A 25,483-nucleotide genomic window follows, 5' to 3' on the forward strand; every position below is an offset into this window, starting at 1 on the left:
ACTTGTACAGCTTTATGATTTATATAAATTTGTCAGAGTTACGATAGCCGTAATCTATTTTCAGCCTATTGTGCTTTAATATGCTAATGACGCCTTGCTCTATCGTTCGCTTGCCTATTATATTATGCAAATTTCGTAGTACTCGGTTGTTCACCTGTCAAATATTCTGAAGCAAATTGCGTGCTAATTTCTCTGCGGAGGAATTACTGATGCGTTGGATACCGTCTTGTGTAGCGATATCGTTTCAGTAGTATGTAATAATTTCGCGCTGACGCGGGAGGGTTGGTTGGATTTGAATCGGTTGAGACCGATAATGACATACATAACCATGGCTTAGTCCAGATCGCTATACACATTAGTATTGCCATAGACTGTAGAGTAAGCTAGTTTAAAGCCTCATGCAGGGTAATGTTTTTGCGGAAATTGTGATAGGACCACAGGGACAAGCAGGTTTACGTCAAAGTAGAATGGTGCGCCATTCTGGAGTGAATTTCTATCTTGATTAAATCCATTATTGATGATCTTGAATTTGTATATTGATGATCTTGAATCCATATCTTGATCTTGCATTCATTTATTGATGTACTTTATATTGTATATGATGATCTTATTGAATCCATGTGATGGTCTTGGATATATATTGCCAATGATAATCGTGAATGTGTAAATTTATGATCTTTGATAATCTTGCGAGATGTGAAGACCAGCTAGAATCCAAAAATGTTAATTTATGGTTGATGTATGGTTTATGTTGCATGTTAGCCAGAGTAACAGAAACTACTGTAAAGACGTTAACTTGTGGTTGAGCGTATACGCATTCGCTCAACCACAAGTTAACGTCCTTAGTTTGTGGTTGAGCGCATACACATTCGCCGGAGTTGAGTGCGATTGAAACCAGAAACATTGCTTTGCGTTGGATGCACCTTAGCCAGAGTAACTTGCGTTTAGAACACGTTAGCTGAAGTAAGTGCAATCAAAACGAATAGCAGTGATTGGTAGTTGACGCACACTAGCCGGAGTGAAGTGTGAGCCAAGGACACTAACTTGTTTTGTTACATATCTGGAGTGATGCATCAAAACCATGTACTGTATTGTATTGCACAACATTATTCATTTGATGAAATATATTGTAACAAATCTCCTTCGTCTGTCGGGATAATTAGGCCTATTTATGAGCGTCAGGGTTCTGCGGTGGTTGTACACCACCGACTTCACTAAACAGAAAGCAATCAAATAATACAGACACAATTTGAATTCATGATCCACGTGAGGGAAAAATAATACAGACACAATTTGAATTCATGATCCATGTGAGGGAAGTCAGTATTTTTCTCCAAAATAACTATTCTACTACTCACCCTTCATAGGGTCGTAGTATTCGTAAAGTAAACGTGCAACCTTGATGTAACAATGGAAGATCAATAACGGGAGTCTCTTCAGTACCGTACTAGTTTCAGGGCTATCTGGGAACCAACTGAAGTCTCCCCCATGTAGTGGGCTTATTTGCATAACTTTCCCATTCCCACAAGGGCCAATCAGAGCATGGCTTACAGCTGTCTAATTAATTGGGCTACTACCCCTCAGGGCTGTTCCAACAATTGGGGAGACATTTTGTTACAATATATTAATGCTATTAATATATTGGAATAATGTTATATGTATTATAGACCTATTATGTGTATAAGCCTAGGTCTACCAGTATATAAGATACCTATATTCCTATATGATTATTTGATTCAGTAATTCATCTGTCATGCCATATGAATATATTTTGCATGTAATGATACTGTCTATACATTCACTACTGGTGCTTACCAAGTGTAACTCAGTAACAATTCCTTATTGGCAGGCCTGGCTTAACTTGTATATTACTTTGTTTATAGTGGTGTGTGTGTGTGTGTAATTAAATATTAAATATAGCAATTAATAGTTTTGGTCTTTGTTATTATGTCTTCATCATCCCCAGTAAAACTACAGTTCCAGTACAATTATTGATTGTGAAGTGTATTTAGTCACCACAGTATCGTCCCTCTAAAATTAGATGTGACAAAATTATTGTATGAAATCATCACCATAAATAATTACTGCATGTGACTGCTTTACACGTATGTGCTGTTGATTGGTTGACTTGACCTCAACGATAATTTCATCGATAGAGTGCAAAGTTCATGAGCATCCGCCTGCCCGTTGACAAAGAATAGGCTAGAATTATTTTTTTAATAGAAAAGACCTCTTAAAGATGGCATCAAAGAAAGAGTAAGTACAGTAACTAAGTACAGTAACTAGCCAACGGTGATTTTTGTCCAAGATGTATTAATTATTGACTGAAACTTTTTTTTTTTTTCACAAAAACCGAACTCATATCGACTTTCAAAATCGCGAAGTCATGTTTCGTTATAATACGTTGTCTGGCTGTAGAGTGCTCCATTTGTTATTTTTTTCTATACAAACATAGCTATATTGATGTATGGATCATTTGGGCTTTTAGATACTTTGTGAAAAATAACACATTCACTCAATTTGTGATGCCGGTAACAGCATTGTGTATTTCCATCACCCAAAAAAACAATGAATTACTTAGGCTAGGCCTAATAATAATAATACAAAGGCAAGGATGGCTAGGTCTGTAGTTCTGTTATACAAATAATGAATGTTTACGAGTGCAATAGGTTAGAATATTTCATGAGATGTTTTCGAAATATGTGGTCTGGGACGTTTTCCTTCAAATGGTCCTCACATCCACACTATACTGTGGATTGCGCAAAAATTTCATCATTTTTTACAAGACCTTTTAATATAGAATGTTTCATTTAGACCCATTGGTTTTTCTAAAAGGGATATTTAGGTCTGTGTCCTCAAAAACTGAAAAGACCCTCAAATTTACACCCTTCCCTGGATTGTCACTAACACATAATATTTTTCCTTGTAACTTTATTAAACTTTCCTGTAAATTTCATTCACATCAATTGACCGTATTTTGAAATATCCAATGTAGACTGTTTAACATTAAATCACTTTAATTGGTCCTCACATGCACACCCCACCATACATTGACACTAAATATTAGGAGGCACATACTTGATATGGCCTATGCTTTGATATAGCATGGAAAAATTCTAAGCATATGGAATTGACCAAAGTGACGGCCAGAAAAAAACAGTGCAAAAATATAGCAAAAATATATGCAAGAAAAAAGAAAAAAAAAAAATCAGAACAAAAACAATCAGAAAAAAACAATGGTTTTTCCCAGTACTGCTGGGAATAATAATAATAATAATAATGTACAGTAATTCTTATGTATTATTTTTGTATGAAAAGACACCTTAATTATTAGACAACTATTGCAAAATCATTAATTTGTTTCAAACCTTTTACAGGAATGATGTTGCTACTGCAATTCTGAAGACCAAGTCTCGTCCAAACAGGTTAATAGTGGAAGAAGCAGTCAATGATGACAACTCTGTCGTCTGCCTTTCACAGGTAAGTCTTAAGTGCTATCCATACTATCAAATTTTCTTTAACAAAAGACTATTGGTATGCCCATATATAGTCATGTGCCTATATTATGGTCATGATAATGATGTCATCGTGACCATATTTAGGCATGTCACATGTTTTTGTCAAATAAAATTTGATAGTCTGGACAGGACTTTACATTTCACCACTGTTGAGTGTTAAGCTCATGTCCACACTATCAAATTTTAAAATGTGTGTGATGTGCCCATATATGGGCATGATGATGTCATTGCACCCAAATATGGGCAGCATATCACAGTGTTTGTTTAGCATAATTTGAATGATCAGACCCCTTTCACTGAAAGACCTTGGGTTTTTAATTATGCATAGCAGATCACACAAATTTGTCATAGAAAAATCTCAGACTTGTCACAGCAAATCGCACAAGTTTGTCACATAGCAAATCACACAAATTTGTCATATAGCAAATCACACAAATTTATCACATACAAAAATCACCAAAATTTAAAACATGTCAAATAACACAAATTAGTCACATGTCAAATCACACAAATTTGTCACATGGGCAATCACTCAAATTTGTCACATTGCAATTCACACAAATTTGTCACAAAGCAATTCACAGTATTTGTCACATAAAGTGTGGACAGAGCTGTTGGACAGATGAATGTTTATAAGCACATGTGTAGTGTTTCTTATTCTTTTATTTCCTAGGCCAAGATGGATGAGCTGCAGTTATTTCGAGGTGATAAAGTCCTGCTGAAGGGCAAAAAGGGGAGAGATACAGTTTGCAATGTCCTCTCGGATGATACCATCTCTGATAGAAAGATCAGGATCAACCGTGTCATCAGGAACAATCTCAGAGTTCGTCTCGGTGACATAATCAGGTGAGATACAGGCCCATACGCAAGGGGGAGCGACGTGTGCGTATGCACGTTTTATATACCTTCTGCTATAATTTTACCTTGTGATATAATTAATGACATTTCCACAATGTTTTTAATTAGAATAATTAAAGTTTGTATAGATCAGTTTCCTTGACATATCAAAGTCACTATATTTATCGTTAGGCCTAAAAAAATTTGATAGACTACAGAACATGGGAAAATAAAAACACTGAATAATGTTTGTTCTCAAAACCAGTGGCGAATTAGGTAAGGGGAGGGGCTACAGCTGGCCAGGGCCCTTCCCCTAAATGAAATGAAAAGGAAAATTATATTCAAGTTTTAAGTTTTAGAGTTGCATTTCCGGATGCTTAGGGATGCCATAATTAAGAATTTTCCTGCCTCAGCCCCAACCATGGTGGGGCTGAGGTAATATCAATCCTCTGTCTCTGAAGGTCCCTCCCTATTTCCCTTCCCCCACCCCATTTCCTGGACTGCCACTGAAACAAACTTTTGATACTGTTCATATTGCCGCTTCAATATCTATTAAAACCTCAAAATATCAAGAATGTCTGAGTGCAGGGGCTCTGCCCAATCTGCTGCAGAAGGGCTATGTGCTTGCCCTCCCCCACCCTCATTTTGGTCCACTTTCCACAAAATTCGCATCCACCCAATAAAAATCCTGCGTATCTGAGATATATGTTCAGCTGTATACAAGCACACAAGAATAATGAACTGCAGCACTTAATTTCAGAGTAGGGCAGATGTGTTGCGTAAATCAATATTCAAATGCGATAGTTATTGGAAGGAGGTACTTATTGGATTAAACCTAGATTTTACCATAAACTCTTAACATACATTGACCAAAATTTTCTTTTTTTTGTTTTTACAGTGTACAAGGTTGTCCAGATGTAAAGTATAGTAAAAGAATTCATGTTCTCCCTATTGATGACACAGTTGAGGGAATCACAGGGTAGGCTATAATTGATTCAGTTATTACAGTTACTTTGTCCAGACTGTCAAATTTTATTTTACAAAAACATGTGACAAACCTAAATATAAATATACAGTAGTCATGATGACATCACATCACATCATGACTATATATGGGAACATCATGACTATATAAGGGCATATAACATTTTTTTGGTCAAATTTGATAGAATTGTAATGAAGTCTTCTCACTGTGGGTTATCCTTATCTGTTAAAATATTTTACACAGAAAATTCATATGAAACATCAGGGACGTATACAGGGGGAAGCCTTAGGAGACGCAGCTCCACCCCTTTGTTCACAGTGTTAAAATTTTAAAGATTGTTCTTGCTAGCCAATACAAATTCTTTCCATTGATCACAAAAAAATGAATATTTCTAAACTTTGTAAATATGCATCAGCACACATTATACATAGGCCTACTATAATAACACATGAGCCTAAGCGTGATTTAAAAAAATCTAAAATCCATAAATCCCAGGCCAGGTATACAGAAATGTGATATTGTATGGTTCAGTTTGGTTTTTATTCTCTTGCAAGCTCTAAGTTTTTGTTTTAATACTACAGTACTATTAGTAGTATAGTAGTAATAATAATAATGCTGATGATGACAATGTTGTTGATAGATATAATATTAAAGAGTGAAGAAAATTGTGCTAAAGGCGAAAAAGTAAGTTGTGATTTGTTGATCATAACTATTATAGTATAGTTAAAGCTTAGTAAGCTATAGTTAGGCCTAAGTTGTCCTGGATATAAGTAGGTCCCTGATAAAAATCATGAGAAATTTGTGATGATGATGAATTTTACTATATAAAAGTGTCGTATCCAGCCATCTAGAGGTAGTATTTCCTCAGATTTTCTCACCTCAGCTCCAACTGGTGGGGTTGGGTGTTTTGTGAAATTACAGCTTTGAAGTATGTAGAGTACATACACAAAGACAATGTTTGTAAGCTTTATTTTCTATGGTACATCACACATATTAATAAGATCTCTATGGTTGCCGAAAATCCCTGATAAAAGATCAGGAGAAATTTGTTGGCGCTTTATTTTGATTATATATAATAGTGATGTGATGATGATGAATTTTACTAAAAATGTCTTTTTTTGGTCATCTAGAGGCACTATTTCCTTAAATTTTCTCAAATTTCGAATCTGAGGTGGGTGTTGTCTCAGAAAATGTCTCCACCCCCCCCCCCCTCCTCTTCCTCAACCTTTCAGAACAGATTGCTCTCCTTCCGGGTATGGCATTAACTTTTTTTTTTTAGGATGTGATCTGGTTTTACACGCCCATTTTTCATGATTATGACTATTTTGGATAAAGAATGTTTTGAGCATTGGTGAATTAAAGGCCCCCTCACCCCCTAAGTTTTTTTTAATGAAAAAAAAGAAAAATATACGTAGGACCCCTCCCTGGGGTCCTACGTACTTCGCATAACGACCCCGCCCCCCCTTTTAAAATTCTGGCTACGTCCCTGTGGAACATTGAATTGTGCAATCATAAGTAGTACTATACAAGCTAATTTATCAAAATATTATGAATCAATAACAGTTTTATAATTTTATTCATTATTTCTACGGGTAATTTAAATTGCTTTTCAGGAACTTGTTTGAGGTGTACTTAAAGCCGTACTTCTTGGAAGCCTACAGACCGGTGCGAAAGGGGGACATATTTATGATTCGTGGAGGTATGAGAGCTGTTGAGTTCAAGGTAATGGAGACCGATCCAAGTCCATACTGCATTGTAGCCCCGGACACTGTCATTCATTCAGATGGAGAATTCATTAAAAGAGAGGTAATGGAATGAGGATCAATAAAGATTTATTATTATTACTGTTATTAAAGATGCCTGCCTAAATCATAGGATTAACACACAGCGTAAAAATTGAGGACCATTATGTATCAGCAAGATCATCGTTATAATTACCTTCACTAGCATCACCATTGTGCCCACCATTCCTTTAAATACAGGGGCAGATTTAGGGAGGGAAAACATTGTATTAGACAGCACCCCCCTCCCCCGAGTCAAATATTCAGTAGTGCTAATCTTTTAAATAATACTATTTCCACATTTAAAAGAGCATTCATTCATACCAATAGTAGCTAAATTTGCATGTTACTTTTAAAAAAAATTTTTTGTATTCATTTATCTTGATTGATGGTTTGCACATAAGACGAACATGACTTAAAAATTAGTAAAATTATGTATGTATGTGTTGTGTTGATGTAGTTTAACAATTTCAAACCAACAGTGATTCAATCCGATAATGCCTAATTACTGATTTAAAAATTTTGTTTTATATATTCATTTAATAAAACTTAGCCACCAGCCATCGCGATGTCTGTGTATTGTAAGTGCACTTCCTAAGGTATACGGTTTGTTAGTAATGTAGAATACAAAATGCATGCTTAAAAGTTTTTGGGCATTTGTCTTTTATGCTACAACTCCTTATAATAACTCTAATATGTTACCCAGCTTGCTAGTAGTTTTAGTATAGTAAACTTGTGGTAACACCAATAACTCTTAGAACTTTATTCATAAACGCTACTATAGTTCTAGCAAGGCAGTTAATTATATTGGTCTAATTGTGGTAAACATTGGACCCATGAAGCCATTTATTGTACGCCAAAGATCTTATAAACACAAGATAGCGTTCTCCGCGATTAACGATTTAGTAAAAAGTAATCATTTTTAAGTAAATGTGATTAATATGAGTTTCTATAATGATCCCCCTGATGTTTGGTAGCAGTTTTGTAGAGTGTAGAATGGATGCTGGAAAATAAGTTAAAGCTTAATGAATCGAAAACTGAATTCTTTCTAATCTCATCTCATTACCATTCCTGGCTTGTAATTTGTACTTTCCATTTCTATTAATTGATTTTTATTGTACTTTTATATTTGTGAAAATGAGTTTTAATGTACTGCACTTTGATCTTTGGAGTTTTTATTGAATGTTTTACTTTGTACTTTGGCGTCATTTTTATTGATTGATTTAAAATATTTTACTAAATTTTGTGTTTGTAATAATGGATTTTGATGTACGGTGCTTTGATCTTCTTTTTAAAGGCGCTATGTAAATGCTTTTTTTATAATAATAATAATAATAATAATAATAATAATAATATTTGATTTTCTTACACAAGGATGAAGAGTCGCTTAATATGATTGGATACGATGATATTGGTGGAGTCCGCAAGCAGCTAGCTCAAATCAAAGAGATGGTGGAGCTGCCGTTGCGTCATCCTCAACTATTCAAAGCCATTGGAGTGAAGGTACCACAAGCGGATTCCCCTCCCCCATCAGTCACGCCAAAAAATTAAAAAATTGAGAAGAGTTAAAAGGAAGAAAGAAAGAGGGGAAAAAAGGAAGTGTACCCATGAGTTCAGTGGCAGATCCATGTCATGAATTCCTACTTGACGTATTTCCGACGTATTTCCGAGCGGTATAGAAATGACTAGGAATCCCTCTTTGTCATATAAAATATAAACACAGCTCACAATGTTGTAAAACAACTCAAATAAACTTTTATTCTGTATAAACTCTAATAAGAATCCGGTCTCAAAATAACATAACAATATTCACATAAACATGTGTTTCAAAAAGAGCCCCAGAAAGATAAAACTGTCAGCTTATATACCCTAGCTGTACAACTCCAGAGCATTCAAGAGCATTCTATATTGCCTAAGTTCCTCATTGGTCACCTTACATCATCATTAACCAATTAGACTTATTTGCCTCTAAAATACCCAAGATTCCAGAAGCTTTCATATATTACTCTTGGATTCTACATGGTGTCATGTGTTCCTAAAATTACCAAAGTGGTTTACACTGTTTCTTTGATCAATTAAATGTTATTCTAGAATGTTCTATGTATTAAATATGTTATTAAAATAAGGAAAGGGAATGGTAATTTATTACAATCCAGCAGAGGGCGAAAGGAGATCTCGATTATTTTACCACTCACAAATTTTTAATTTTCTATTGATTGACGACGAACGCAACGCTATATCCCCGACACCGATTTTTTTCCAATGATTTCATATCAGGACGTAAAAAAGGCCAAAAGACCGAGACCTAAAAACAGAGTTTTTTAGCCAGAATGTAGTACCCAGCTATAGAACAGCTATCCATGATCAGTGGCGTAACGCCTATGCGCTCTCGTGCCTATGCGCTCTCACCGACCCTTACAGTAGTACCCATGAGGGTCCAGTAGGGTCCTCGCTCTATAGACCCTGATCCAGAAGGGCTTTGTTAATACATAAAAGCATAATGTGTCTCTTACATCGACTGTTTGACATATATATCATATTGATCCAGTGGGGGTGGGGTGCCCAGCCAACCAGGGCCACCCTACAACATTTGTCAAAATTTAAAAAAAATTGAGATAAAATATTTAGTCTGAATGAGTGCACTAGAGGTGCCATAACCATAATTAGCTTTGTGACTCCCCAGTATAGAATAGACTTTAGGTCCTTGATTAGACCTTTGTGACAGCTGTGAGAGGAGGAGCGTCTATGGGAGGAGGAGGATAGCTCCTGTTGGGAGGAAGAATAATTTTGTCAAGGAACACTGCATTGAAAAAGCATTTTTACCGTCTGACAGATGCCATTTCCGAGCCTTTAAAGGGGCCTACAGTATTCTTGAAATTTGCTCCAAGATCAATCAAACCTTAGGAGCGCCTTCAGTACCCCTACCCATAGTGTGTAGTGGGGTCCTCGCTCATAGCACCCTAATCCAAAAGGGCTTTGGTGATACATAGCAACATAATGTGTCACTGACATCGACTGTATGGACACATATCATATTAATCCAGTTGGGGTGGGTTGCCAAGCCGGCCAGGATCCCCAACATTTGTAAACATTTTTTTTAAATGGAGGTGGAATATTTAAATCTGAATGAGTGCCATTTCCTGGCAGCTGTAGGTGCCAGAATCATAATTTGCTTTGTGACTCCCACTATAGAGTAAACTATAGGTCCTCGATTAGACCTCTGCGACGTCCGTGAGGGGAGCGGTCTCTAAGGGGTGGGGGGCCGCATAGCTCCCGTCGGGAGGAAGTCAATAATTCTGTCGAAGAACGCTGCTTTGAAAAAGCATTTTTACCATCTGAGAGTGCCATTTCCAAGTGTATAGAGGGGCCTATTCTTAAAATTTGCTCACCTCATGAGCCCCAACCATGTGGGTGTAGATGACTTATTGGGCCCCCGTCAAAAAATTTCAGGATCCACTACTGAGTTCACACATATGAGACTTGATATGCACATGCATGCCAAAGAGTACTAAGTTTTTGATACCATATATAATCACTGGTTTCTGATATCTCTCTCTAGCCCCCAAGAGGAATCCTTCTGTATGGACCGCCTGGTGTTGGCAAGACCTCGATTGCTAGAGCTGTGGCTAATGAAACAGGAGCATTCTTTTTCTTGATTAATGGTGAGCTATAAATTTATCTGCTGGTACATTGTTGTTTATTCTACTGTCAAAGTGTGATGTATTTAAGTTATATGTTTTTTTTGTTTTTTTTAAATTTAATGTTGAAAATGTATTGTTCATTTTTATGTCAGCCCAACCCTCAGAAATAGATTAATGTGCAGTACAACAACATGACAGAGACTTGTTACTTTCTTATAATGTTAGATATATATTTAATGTTTTTGATAAGTATTATAACACAGATAAAGTTGTTGTGTTTTGCAGCATATACAATCTGGTTGTTTTTGTGACAATATTACCTTATTTTATAGAGATGATTGATTGATTGATTGGTTGATTGGATGAGTGATAGGTACGTTAATTGATTTAGTGGTAATCTGATTAAATGACTGGCTGTCTGAATGATTACTGACTGAATGAATGATTACATGATAAATGATTTTGTGGTTGATTGATTAAATGTTCGATGGTAACATTTATTTGATTGTTTGGTTGAATTGTTGAATGATTCTTTGAATGTTTGGTTGATTGAATGATTTGTTGGATGAATGACTGCTTGAATGAATGTTAGAACAATTCTTTGAACTTATAATTGGTTGATTAGTTGATTGAATGAACAAAATAATAATTAACATAAAGGATTGATTAAGTAGTTGAATGATTGTTTGATTGAACAATTGATTGATTGAACAATTAATCAATTAATTGATAATGTACATTTGATTTGTAGGGCCTGAGATTATGAGTAAACTTGCTGGAGATTCAGTCTCCAACCTAAGGAAAGCCTTTGAGGAAGCAGAAAAGAACGCACCAGCAATTATCTTCATAGACGAGTTGGACGTCATTGCTCCAAAAAGCGAAGAGGTAGAACTTGTTAATTGAACAAAGAAATAATGAATTTGATTATTGATTTAGATTTTAATGATAATATACAAAGTATTTGGGTAGGTATTGTTTATAATATAGGAAAATTTTGCATTACTTACATAGATATTATATTAAATGTAAGATATTTATATTATTAATTACCATTGTCTAAAGCTACGTTCACATCAAGCCCGGATTCCGGTCCGGAGTCCGGACCGGAATCCGTGCCCGGTTACGATTTCCGGTTGTGCGTTCACATCGCGTCCGGGGAACAAAGCATCAGGGGTCAAAGGAAGCAACCAAGTGGAACGACGTCAACATAGCTACGGTGATGTCGAGGATGCTGTGGAAGACGTCAAAATTAGAAGAAAAATGAGAGATCCGAATGGGTCAATTCAATAAACTGAGGAAGACAGACACCGGGACCAAGAGTGTTGATCGTGCTTCTGAGCCTGACAAATATTTACAATTTCTGTATTTAGGTAGGCCCTAGGCCCGCTTAACTAGCTAGCTAGGACAAATGTAGGCCTGGAGGGCTAGGCCAAACTACTATGTATTTAGGCCTAGTGTAGGCCTATAGTGTATAAATCCTAGCTTCTTACCTTTTCCTTAGTATCATGTTAAATCTAAATATAACACCAGGCGGCGGCAGCCGAGGTGTCGGGGGGTGGGGAGGGTGCTGTAGACCCCCATGGGACATGTCAAGCCCTCTGACGACCAGAGTTTGTTGGGCAGTCAGACCAAAAAAAAAAAAAAAATTGGCCTATAATGAAATGAAATGAGTGTTTATTGAGCTGAGTTTATAGATCTTAATTGTACTTTATCAAATACTGAAGAGTATTTTTCCAGTGTGAGAGAGCGCAATTTCTGGATATCCAGACATGACAGAGACTTGTTACTTTCTTATAATGTTAGATATATATTAGGATACCCCCTCCCAAACCATCCACCCGGCTTGGTCGGAAGGCCCTCAGATGGCAATGCGTGCCACAGTTATCCTTATCTCACTCAGCCCCTCCCCAAAAATACATCCTACAGCAGCACTTGCAATTTAGTCCTATCTAAACTACTTTATATGTTGACTCTATCATGAACTATAAGCTTACCAGAAAATTTGTTATAACAGTACTTATAGCATACCACTAATTTATTTTTGCAACCTTTCTTATTGACAGTTCTTAACTTTTGTGATCATTATAAATAAGCAATTCAAATTAAAAGTGCAACTATTTGTGAGGAACAGTACATTTTTAATTCTTATACACATCTAGATGTGTATAAGAGACAGATAAAATTGTGTGAAAACAGATTCTTGTATTTATTAACAATTTCACATTTATATACAAATTGTTCTCGTGGTTAAACCAGATATTATTTGAAACTTACCGACGTTAGCAAACTATGTGGAATTCAAATTTGGAAATATTATTTGATTATTAATATTGACCACTAATTAATAATGTTCACAAGGTTTAACTAACCATATATAAATAATGTAATTAAAATATTATAATCCATATATTATTATTCAAGCCAATGGTTCCGGTGGTGGAAGTCTTCTCGGTTAAGGACTTTAAAACGTAGGCCCGACATACACATTTGGCTCGTGTGCACTTTAAAGAACTCAGTACATCCTCAGAGAAGAGTAGGGGTTACCCCGGTGTACTGCTTCATTCAGTCCGGTCGTTTAATGGTTATGCCATGTAGGATAGCAATTAAGTTCACTTATTGGCATATCCTTGGCACTCGTACCTAAGAAATGAAATATTACTAATTTTTGACTTGGACTTGTTTGGCCTTGGGAAGTATGTGCACAGTTTGTTTTCTAGACTCAAAAAGCTGGCCAATGGATCTTTTTCCTTCTTTGCTGTCAAATACTTCACTATTTTAGAATTCACATATTTGGTTTTCACCATTTTCCTTTTTAGTGGTAAACTTGGGGGAATTTTTTGTCTTGTGTCTCTACTTTATCAGCAACTACTATGACTTCAAAGTTATGCAATAGGTGTTCGCATTGTTTCATCATCTATCGATAAGTTTCCAGTACTTCTGAAACAAAATAAAAAAAATTCTGCTTATAGTAAATTGTAATACAATAAAATATTTTTCAAATACTGCATCACATAGTCATAAAATTTGTATACCTATAAAGTTTTTATAATTAATTATTAGTTTCTCTTTCAGTTTTTCAATGAGTTGGAGTCTGAATTTTTTTTAAATTGTGTGAATTATATTACTAGTCAGTATAATTTGTTCAGCAAACTATGAACTGGCTAAACAATGATAAGTAAAATAAAATTATTAATTTTATCAATTATTTTTGTTACTTGTATAAATAATTTGGGTATGTAATTTATAATTTGCATTGTTCATCCACTGTTTCTATAACTACAATTTGTTATTCAGTATTAGGCTACACTATTTATAATTTTTATGATGATACATTGAGAGCAGACTCTGCCAAAACATGTTCCTTTCATAGAGCCTAGTAATGACCAGGCCAAGTTAAATCTCAGGCCACGCCTGATATAAGCATTATATATTTCCCTCCCACACATCATTTTTTCCCGGCTGGTATCCTTGTTGTAGTGTTTATCTGCCAGGTTAGACCCGATAAAAAAATTATTTGTTTATCACCCTATCAAATCAAAGTATCAAAGAAAAGACTAATTTACCCCTAATTTACCGATGTTCACAAGTAAATCAATGGTAGGGACACATATAAAAAGTCATAATGCAATCAAATTTATATTTTTTTTAAAGTATGTTTTTGTTGTACCAGTAAACATATTTGCAAGAAATCCTGAGCTTTTCAAGGGAAAAACGATGGAAAAACAACCATTTGAAATAAAAATATATGTTGAATAAATATGTATTGATTAAAAAAAGGCCGTGCGTGCGTGTTCCTGCCCCACAGACAGATGATAGGCCCTCACCTCACCCCTCTATTATCACTAGGAATGAAGCCTAGGCTAGTGCCGTGGGGTCTGTCGTCTGTCTGCAGGAAATGCGCAACTTGGCTAGCAACTGCTGCTGTCGTGTTTTTTTACTAGCTAAGCTAGTCTAGTAGTAGTAGGGCCCCTAGGCTGGGCCGGATAAACGCTCTCTCAGACTCTAGACTAGGCCTACATGGCCTAGGCTAGAGTAGAGAGCTGAGAGAAGTTCATTTAACTTTATTTTTAATAAGAAAACTAGAAATATACTTATCTTTTTTAGTTAATATGTTGTTTGATGTGTGATGCAAGTTACGCCTAAAATACAGCATAAAATTAAAAAGCAAAAACAAATCCCGGCACGGCACACAGTATCTTTTCTCGCGCTGACTTTTTTCGAGCTGTTTCTGTTCAGAGCTAGCGTTGGGGTCATTCACGCTTGTCGCTGATTGGTCAGAAATAAAAATCCGTTCGGATTCACGTTTCCAATGGCTTTCTGATCCATTGCTCCGAATCCGGAGTCCGGGGAAAAAATCGGACTGTGTAGATGTGAACGCTTCTATTCTTTACCACTGAAGCCATTTCTCACGATTTTTTGTCCGGACTCCGGACCGGAATCCGGGCTTGATGTGAACGTAGCTTTAAGCTGGCACCCAATGCATCCGTGTTACTGTCATACGACCATCAACCGACAAATTCAACTCCGTCACTATAAACGCTAGACGACGCATTGAGTGGATGAGTTTCAGTGGACTCAATATGTTTTCACAAATTTCAACCTTTTCCGTGTTTTACTCATTCACTTGTCATGGTTCATTTAACTGATACCTATTATTGTGTCATATCTCCTCATATTTTACTTGTGAAATGTACTGTAATTCAAACATAGTTTTTTTTTTTTTTTTTTTAAATAAATTCTGTACTCAAGTACATTTTAAGTATTAAAAAAAGAACTTGTAATGTTAATAATTAACAGACACATGGTGAGGATGAAAGACGAATTGTATCACAGTTGCTGACTTTGATGGATGGATTAAAACAAAGAGCTGATGTCATCGTCATGGCAGCAACAAATAGACCAAACAGTATTGATCCTGCCCTTCGTCGTTTTGGTAAGCATATTTTCAACTTGCTTGATTTGATGCAACATTAAACAGATATATTATTAATTCTCATTTAAACTTTTTTGCCAAAGACTGGAGATAGGGTAGTTATTGGCTAATTTTATAAAACTTTAATTCACTGTTCCTTTTCCACTCTTACTCTTACTTATTAGCCTCCACAAAGGGGAGGCTTGTTTTTACTCGTTTTTATTGATGATGTTGTTGTCGTCGTTGGTCATTTGTTTATTACCACGGTAACTAAAGTTTGGTAAAGTCTGATGGGTTTCAAGTTTGGCAGAATGCAAGATGGTAGGAAGATGGAAACTATTGTTTTTAGTATGTGTGAGTGTGTGTGTGTGAATATGCTAATTGCTCATTTTTATAATTAGAAGTTCACTAATCAGGTAATTTAGGCTGGTTACCATGATAACTAAAACTTGGTAAGTGTGATTAATTTCAAATTTACAAGACTACAAGATGGTAATTAGAAGATGAAACCTATTGTTTTTAGTATGTGTGAGTGTGTGTGTGTGAATATGCTAATTGCTCATTTTTATAATTAGAAGTTCACTAATCAGGTAATTTAGGCTGGTTACCACAACTAAAACTTGGTAAGTGCGATTAATTTCAAATTTGCAAGACTACAAGATGGTAATAAAAAGATGGAGCCTATTGTTTTTGGTATGTGTGTGAATATGCTAATTGCTCATTTGTATAATTTCACTAATAATTTAGTTAAAATTGTAATATTTTTTTTGTGTCTTTGCTGTTATACAGTAGTAAATTATTTGTTATTACGATAAAAAACAATTTGATAAGTTTGGTAAGTCTAATTGGATTCAATGACTGCTTGACATGGTTTTTTTATTTTTTATTTTGGCTATTTTTAACTCATCCATGTTTTCTGTGTTGGCAATTAACTATAATAACTGTACAAGTATATACCAGATTATTGTGACATTTTAGTGAACTTTCTAGTACAGGTCTTATCTAGCAGCTTTCTGTGATGTCAATTCAAATGATAACTCACTGTAACTAGGACAGGTATTATGTAGCAAGGCATCATATTTCATAAACTTACTTTTCATTTTTATCTTTAGCTCATGCCCCATCCGATCATTCCTCCACTGGATTTACTCTACTGGATTTACTCTTATAAGGTCAACTGCCAGACGACAACAAAGTGTCTCAAAAATCACACCGTGGGGAGGCTATGCTTTTACTGCGCAGTGTAAAAAGAGCATATCTAATTTAACTATTTTTTTTATTTATATTTAATTTATTTGCTCCTTTAATTTAACGTTTTTCTTGACTGCATATCAAATTTAATTATCTTGCAGGTCGATTTGATCGTGAAGTGGACATTGGAATCCCAGATGCTACTGGTCGACTTGAGATTCTCCGTATTCATACCAAGAACATGAAACTGCATGATGATGTTGATTTGGAACAGGTGAGGGCGCTGTGTTGTCTAGCATTGTTAACGTCGACAACAAATACCATGATATTGATAAGAATAATTCATTCAATATTGACATAAATTTAATGATAGGAGATAGCTCCATCCAAGTTGTAATATTCAAGTTTAAATGATATAAAAAGTATAACAATGTTCATTACGATATAACATTTACACTAATTATATAGTATTTATACCATATATTACACATCAGTTATTGTGTTGTAAGTACTAATATATAATAAATGAATTATTAAATACATTATTATAAATGATAGATTTGAAAATGTATAATGGACCTTTCCATAGCATCAACCAAACTTAAAAATGACCAATCGAAACATCTTATTTAATGGCCGAAGGTCCCACACATTTTAACGACTATTTCCAATGGCGGGATTTAGCAGAATGCTCCATTGTAGTGATGTTGGACTAATTTTTATATGAAGTGAAACACCATCACGTAAATGAAAATGATAGAAATGATTGATTTTGATTCATGTTAGGTTGGAAATGAAACTCATGGACATGTCGGAGCTGATCTTGCAGCTTTGTGCTCAGAGGCTGCCTTGCAGCAGATCCGTAACAAGATGGATCTCATCGACCTCGAAGATGAACAAATTGATGCTCAAGTTATGGACTCTCTTGCTGTGACTATGGATGATTTCAGGGTAAGAGGAATATTGCCACCTAGACTTTAATGTGAAGAATTCTAATTTCTAGTTAAAAGTGATTTGCTATGTTAAGTTTCCTGTATGCAAAAACCATGATAATGATATTTTAACAATGTTTTTATAGGGTGCTTCATCAACATTACATATTAAAAGATAATACAATACATCAATACAAAAATTGGATAACCCTTAAGATTGATGCCATACAACCACAACACTGTCACTACAGTGTTTTTAGTGCAATTGTTGTACTGCGTAGCAATCTCAGGCGCAATCGGGATGATTCCCACAGCCCACGAATTTCACGTCGGCAATCAGCAATTGCCGACCATATTGCCAAGCCAGAATTTCTACAGGACGGCAATTTTTTGCCGACCTGGGCCTAGATTTCTTTGCTTCAAAAACTGCTTGGAAAGTAAAAAACTTCAACTGCAACAGGCTATAGCAGACACTAAATTTCATGTACGTCGTCAAACCAAGAAATAACTATTTTTAATAGGCATGCAGTATGTACAATTTGTGTACAATCGTCTTGTCTTTTTCTAGTCATTTCGTAGGCTAGGCCTAGGTAGCATTGACGCTAGCCAGCCAAGGCCTACAACATCGCCCAATTGAAGCCACGTGGGCCGCGTAGATCTTAATGCTTATCTAAATCTATTATTTGTCTTCATTTTACAGTATTATCATATTTAAAATGTTGTTTATTATCTAAAAACAAAATTTAACATATTGTAGGCCTAATTCTACCGTCCGTAAACACAATCACGATCGCATTTTGACTTCACTGCTGACAAGTACACCGTACATGTGTGGAAAATCCCAAATAGATCATTATGGGCATGCGCATGGACATGCATGGACAGTTTTGAAGCAGCCTATGATGATACGATTGTAGCTTTTATGAAAGTGATATTTCCCATGCCAAATATAAATAAAAACGACGCTAAAACAAAATTTATTCGGCGATTTTCTTATGTAAAACATATGTATTATACTACACTATTAAATTAATACAAGTACAGTACGACCATTCTTTCACCAGCAATATATTGATTAAATAGAGAAATTAACAATCTGTAGATGACGATGTAAGGTCGAGTGTTTGGAAAAATTGTAGTTTATACTATATAGGCCTAGGTAGTAAAAAATTGCAGAGGCTGCCGACCCCGGAGAATTTAAGGTCGGCAAATTTTTGCCGACCTAATTTTTTCCTAATTTCATGGGCTGCTCCCAGAAAGCTGAGGGCGATAACGTGTAAACCAAGCTTTATGTAATGTAGTAATTTAAAATTATTTAGTACACAATTTTATTTTAATAAGATAATTGACAGTAAAAATCATCTAGTTTTTGTTTTTTGCTCATAAAATTTAAAATTCTTTAAAAATTATATTTTTACTTTTAAGTCCCAAGAATATTATTTAGAGATCTCAATGCTTAAAATTCTGTATTTTTTTTGCCAACAGTTCGCCCTTAGCAAGAGCAGCCCAAGTGCCCTGCGTGAAACAGTTGTGGAGGTTCCAACTGTCACCTGGCAAGATATCGGTGGTCTGGATAACGTGAAACGAGAGTTGCAAGAGCTGGTACAATACCCTGTTGAACATCCAGACAAGTTCCTCAAATTCGGAATGACGCCAAGCAAAGGTGTGCTCTTCTACGGTCCACCCGGTTGCGGTAAAACGCTTCTCGCCAAGGCCATTGCCAACGAGTGTCAAGCTAACTTCATCTCAATCAAGGGGCCTGAGCTTTTGACCATGTGGTTCGGAGAGTCAGAAGCTAATGTTAGAGATGTTTTCGATAAGGTACGTTGCTGCTTTTTTTGAAAATTTTTAAAGATATAAACATACAAAGACAAATAATTGTATAGCTGGATGGGAGGGTCTGGTGCTGATTTATCCAACTAGAAATAGCTTAAATTCGTTTTAAGTCAATTTTTTTGTTTAAGTCAGATATATTGCTATTGCTTAGCTTAAAACTTGCTTTAAAAAAGTCTATTGTATGCATGCACCACACTTTCTCCCATAGTTTTTGGCCTATAATATTTCATGGACAATGAGGTATGCGCAACAGATTGATTTTAATGAAGAAACCCCTAAGACTGCCACCGAAAATCAGTTGGCGTCACATTGTCAAGCATTCAGAGAGAGGGGAGATGGCTTAAATGAACTAAAACACATAGCCAAAGATCCACTCCTATCCAGAAACAAGTACAAATTATATCAATAGTTAGTTTAAGATGATTTAAGAATATTAAACATCATGGTTTGCCTCCCACTTTGGTCTACGTTAGGCAAGACAAGCAGCTCCTTGTGTTCTATTCTTCGATCAGTTAGACTCGATTGCTAAGTCTCGTGGTGGCAACCTTGGCGATGCTGGTGGTGCATCAGATCGTGTCATCAACCAGGTCATGACGGAAATAGAAGGAATGGGAAGCAAGAAGAACGTATTCATTATTGGTGCTACTAACAGACCAGACATCATCGATTCAGCCATCCTTAGGCCCGGTCGTCTAGATCAACTGATCTATATTCCTTTACCCGATGATGCATCGCGTCTCTCCATCCTCACGGCTAACCTTCGCAAATCCCCCGTTGCAAAGGTAAATATTTCTGATCTTTATATTTGTGATATTTTTTCCTCAAATTCGGTTCAAAAGCATGACACAATAAACTTTACTAACATCTTTGAGACCTTTATTCCTCAAAGTGTTGCATAACTTAATACATAATTATGATAGATTTGTAAGAATTTCTGTTTGATATGTATTTATGCAGAGTGAAATAATACAATGATTATTATAATAATAAATATAAAAATATACAAGAGAAAATGCTGAAACTAAAGCAGAGTTTTTGCATTTCATCAAAGTTTATAGTACAGTATATGTGACTTGATTACATGCCTCCAATCTTACCCCATCTTTGAAAGTCTGTGTTCTTTGGTGGCATTTAAATGGAGGTAGATTAAAATTCCTTGTCTTACCCATCTTTACAGATATATCACTGTTACAGGTAAAGTTTATAGGACACACATCTTCCAAAATCATAAAATAGGTTTTCTAAATCCTTCACAATTTTTTTCTACTCCACCATGTGAAGATGCATTTTTTCTTGTTTGTCTTTGTTTTAGGAGCGATGTTTCCTGATACAAACTCACATCAAAATGTCTTTGTTTTGTTATTGTTATTATTTGTTAAATCCATAGCATTTTATGATTATTCTTCCTAGAGACAATGAATTCTTAATCAAAATTTTTGTCAGTTTCTGCGTGATCAATTCAAATTTCTAATGTTATAATAGTTGTTGTTTTTTGGCTGCAGTGGAATTTGTAACTACACAGAATGAATTACTGTTGTTATTGCTGTTTCTGTTTTTATGATCTTTTTAATGTCATTTCATTATAAAATTCTCTAACAACAATTTGACATTTTTTTTTTCATAGGATGTCAATCTAGAGTACATTGCGAAAATGACGCATGGATTCAGTGGTGCTGACTTGACAGAGATCTGTCAGCGTGCCTGTAAGTTGGCGATCCGCCAATGCATTGATGCCGAGATCTCACGTCAGAGGCAACGAATGGAAAACCCTGATCTTGATATGGTATGTAAATTTATAACACATTAAATCACTTGTCTATTTCTTACCATAAACTCATATTTATATACAAATTTTTATATCTGTATACATCCAAGGTTTTCATAGGTGAGTGGGGCTACTTGGTCTTGATGTTTTCTAATCAATCTAAAACTAATTTCTTGGCCCTCCACCCACTATCTGCAGTTAAGTCTGTGGTTCTACAATGTATGAAAATAAAGTAATAAACGCTAGAATGTTACCCCGGTTTTAAAGAGTGTAGTCGTCCCTATCGCCTCGGCAACTGTGGGACGAGTATAATACTCGTGTCTGGCAGCGAACGTGTTGAAATGACTAAATAGTGTTGAAATATAATAATATTGGTTTCATAGACATTTAACATGATTGATATTTTGTTGTTCCAATTCTGAGCGTTTGGCCAACAGAAAATGTTCCTGATTTTCTTTCGGTGTAGACCTTGATTCAAACATGAATAACCCTCGCATGAAGTGTGGCGGGATAAGGGACAATGTATCCATTACATGACGGTACTGACGCTGCACTCTGCCTGCTGTGAGTCCCCAGAGTCCCTTCAAAAATTTCCAATTTCAAATACATTTCTCCTTCCAATTAAAGACTACTTTCTGGATAAGTGTTTTAGTGGTCTTTAGCAGCTTTGTTCTTTAATTATAAAAAAGGATGATTATTGTAAAGATAAATAGATGACGTTCATTTAGGACCACAGAAAAGTGGTCTTTAATTGGAGTGCACATTATTTAGAAGGAGACATGTATTTAGAAATGAATGAAAGAGAAAATTTTATTTTATTATTTAATTTTTATTATTGATTTTTTTTTTTAAAGGAAATAGAAGATGACGATGATGACCCAGTACCAGAGATCACCCATGCTCATTTCGAGGAAGCCATGAAGTTTGCACGACGATCTGTCACGGATAAGGACATTCGCAAATATGAGATGTTTGCACAAACTTTACAACAGAGCCGAGGATTCTGTGGTAGCTTCAGGTTTGTTACATTTACAATATTATGAATATTATCTGGTTTTTCCATGGGCCAATTATACATGAAAATACACAGACTTAAACAGAGCAACTGTTGTCATTATTAAATTATTATTGATTGTTATTAAAGAGTTTATAATAGAAAGAGATCCAACACTCAGGTTTTCCTTGAAATGTTATCCAATTCTCTTGAATAGTACTACAACCTAGTGCGCCCTTAAAAAGTGAGATAGGGTTTATAACCTTGGTTGGTAATACACGTAAAGTCATTAATATTGAGCATGTGCTGTATGTAAAGAATGGCATGTTTTTTATCTATATGTGGAGCCCCTGCTAACTTGTGGTAGTACTGTGTTTTTCGTTTGATTGCATGCATGCCAAATCAGGAAAGTCAGACCTATTTCTGTTATTGTTCTTATTATTTTTTTCAATTCTTTGATAATAATGTGTTAATGGTTTTTTAATATTGCTTTTTATTATTATTATGATGTCAATTCTTGTACCCCTCCAATCTTACCCCATCTTTGAAGTGTATGTTCTTTGGTGGCATTTAAATGGAGGTACATTAAAATACCTTGTCTTACCAACCTGTGCAGATATACCACTGTTACAGGTAAAGTTTATGGGAAACAATACATTTATATACAGCAATAGGCAAGATGATACGGAATCTAGAAAGTTTTTATGATTACCATATTTGGGACAGCTGTCGCATCTTATTCAATGCATTCTACAGCAAGCCGATATTAAAGTGTTTCATAGTGCACCCAACAAATTATCTTGGACTCTTCAAACACAAAAGGAAGAACTACCAGCACAGATATAGCCAGGAGTTTATCGGATTCCATGTGAGTGTGGAAAGGTTTACATTAGTGAAACAGGACGTGATCTCCGTACAAGGCTCAAGAAAGACTTAGGCCATGCTAGGAGAATGGAACAGCAAAAGTCATCTATAGTCAAGCACTCCCACAAACAACAATATTGTGTTATGTTGGGATAAAGCCAATCTGATAGCCACTTTACCATTTTGACATTCCAGACGGACCAGAGAGGCTATATAAATTGACAAACACGATACACTACATCACGATATCGGATTTCTTATCAGCAATATTTGGTTATCCATGTTTTAATCGGACCTAAACCAAAGCAACACATTTCTCGCCACACTGGAAACCATGCCATTTTTTTGGCTTTCCTTTCACTAAGCTAGAAACAATGCCACTGACTTGACTTTCCAGCCTTTATGCACAGACAGTAAATACTGGCTGGATTAGCCTTTTCACAATTAGTCTCAGATATTGTTTAGTTTTTCACCAATCAGCAAGCCTCACTACCCAAACATACAAGTATTTCCTTGTTTGGAATTTTCTGCAGATATTATTCTCCTGAAGGTGATTGAAGCAACTCAATAGAAACGTTGTGACATTCTTGACCAACAACAGTTATTTTTGGAACTATCTACCTAGTGTCCGCAAGCAATTAATATATAATAAATTTTTCTTTAAGGCTAGGCACACAACATTTCACTCGGGCTACCACCAGCAATCAGCAGATGGTGCAGTGTCCTTAAGATAGTCGTATGTCGCAAAGTGTGCTTTGCTTTAAAATTGTACACATGTATTTTTAGAAAATAAGATGATGATAGTTATTAACATTTGAATTAATAATCATAATAATAACTTTGTTTTTTTGTTGTTGTTGTTGTATCTGTGTAGGTTCCCAGATCAAGGAAACCAATCACAGGGCCCAGGAGCCGGAGCTGGTTCGAACAACCAGGATGCGTTCCCAGAGGCAGACAATGATGATGATCTTTACAACTGAATAAAAAAAAAAAAAAAAAATTGTATAGTAGTAACAGTTATTGGAATGAATTAATTATAGGCGATCACTCTGTAACAGGATGAAGTGCATCCACAAATGCTGTATATGTCTCGTTATCTACAGTTGTGTTATTCATTTCATTAAAACCATGCTAACTGGGGCTAGGGATAAAACTGCAATTCAACTGAAACTTTATTATTATTTTTGCCTTCTTTTAAATCATTTGTTTTCAAATCTAGCTTAATCAATACTCTCAACTCACATAGTTTCTAATATAATTAATGAAAATGATGATACCAACTTAACAGTTGAAAACATCATTTAATAAAAATTGTTAGAGAATTTAAATTATGCACAAAAGTGTAGGATTATTTATATTTCTGTTTACAGACCACATCTGTACATTAGATGTGTTGATTTTTTTATGTTCTTAAACCTACAACTTCACAGAAATGTACTAAATACTAACAATTTGTACCAAGGATGTTTACCCTAGCAAAGATGTGTCGCTTGTGAGAATGCATATCCTTGCTAGAATACCAACGATATCTTGGTAAAAACAGACCTCAGAAGAGGCCTGTAAATTTCTGAGACATTTAGGATGTTATGTACAAGGTTTGGGGCTGCATTATATCTTTACATTGAACGCTGCGCTGTCTGAACCAACAAACTTGTAGCAGGTATTGTATTTAGTCATGTAAAAGAAAGCTATGTAAATCTTGGTATGGAAATTTCAGAACAGATATCCCTGTTAATATTTAGTACATTTTCTGTCATGTGAATAGGGTGTTATTCAAACAAATCTTGTTTCGGCAATTTCTTTAGGAATATGATAATGAAATATACAATAAATTTTCTGAAGTGTCTTGAACTAGATATCAATTGTCTTTTGCTATCAGAGAAATGGATGCAAAGCGCTAAAAAATATCACAAATAATAGTACTTTCTCAGGCATAAGCCCACCCTCTACTTTATATCCAGTTTCACACACCAGGAGCCAAGGATTTGATTTGAATTAGTAGCTCAGCTGACTTAATTTGTGCGTGCAATGTTGAAAAATTGCCTCCCAATTTGCTATTAATTCAAAAAATATTTTTTTTGTACAAAAATTTCCTGGGTGCAATTTGGCCTATCAGCAAAATGGGCCTAGTTTCTTGTTCAATAAGGTGGGCTTATACCTGAAGAGCTATGGAACTGGGCGAGTCAAGTGGGCGAGTGGTATGGCAGGGGCACTGCCATCTAAAGCC

General features: G+C 35.5%; 1 protein-coding gene across 5 annotated transcripts in view; it reads left to right on the forward strand.

Annotated features, from left to right (window-relative positions):
* The window catches only part of LOC117100188 (transitional endoplasmic reticulum ATPase-like), a 39,031-nt gene that overhangs the window by 7,571 nt on the left and 5,977 nt on the right, over nt 1–25,483 (forward strand). Inside the window, exons 4-18 of one of the 5 annotated variants that reach the window (XM_033239781.1) lie at nt 3,378–3,480; nt 4,192–4,364; nt 5,254–5,334; nt 6,954–7,146; nt 8,493–8,624; nt 10,681–10,783; nt 11,514–11,647; nt 15,560–15,695; nt 17,027–17,139; nt 17,652–17,816; nt 19,283–19,618; nt 20,107–20,415; nt 21,258–21,416; nt 22,253–22,416; nt 24,131–24,255. In XM_033239781.1, coding sequence (XP_033095672.1) covers nt 3,378–3,480; nt 4,192–4,364; nt 5,254–5,334; nt 6,954–7,146; nt 8,493–8,624; nt 10,681–10,783; nt 11,514–11,647; nt 15,560–15,695; nt 17,027–17,139; nt 17,652–17,816; nt 19,283–19,618; nt 20,107–20,415; nt 21,258–21,416; nt 22,253–22,416; nt 24,131–24,236 — 2,407 coding nt within the window. In that variant the 3' untranslated portion in view covers nt 24,237–24,255. Of the gene's footprint in view, nt 1–2,216; nt 2,257–3,377; nt 3,481–4,191; nt 4,365–5,253; nt 5,335–6,953; nt 7,147–8,492; nt 8,625–10,680; nt 10,784–11,513; nt 11,648–15,556; nt 15,696–17,026; nt 17,140–17,651; nt 17,817–19,282; nt 19,619–20,106; nt 20,416–21,257; nt 21,417–22,252; nt 22,417–24,130; nt 24,256–25,483 lie in introns of those variants that run through there. The other 4 variants (XM_033239779.1, XM_033239782.1, XM_033239778.1 and 1 more) reach the window with 4 other exon arrangements.

Source organism: Anneissia japonica, unplaced genomic scaffold, assembly GCF_011630105.1.
Source record: "Anneissia japonica isolate Jap-2015-1 unplaced genomic scaffold, ASM1163010v1 scaffold324_len738069_cov173, whole genome shotgun sequence".
Classification (NCBI taxonomy): domain Eukaryota; kingdom Metazoa; phylum Echinodermata; class Crinoidea; order Comatulida; family Comatulidae; genus Anneissia; species Anneissia japonica.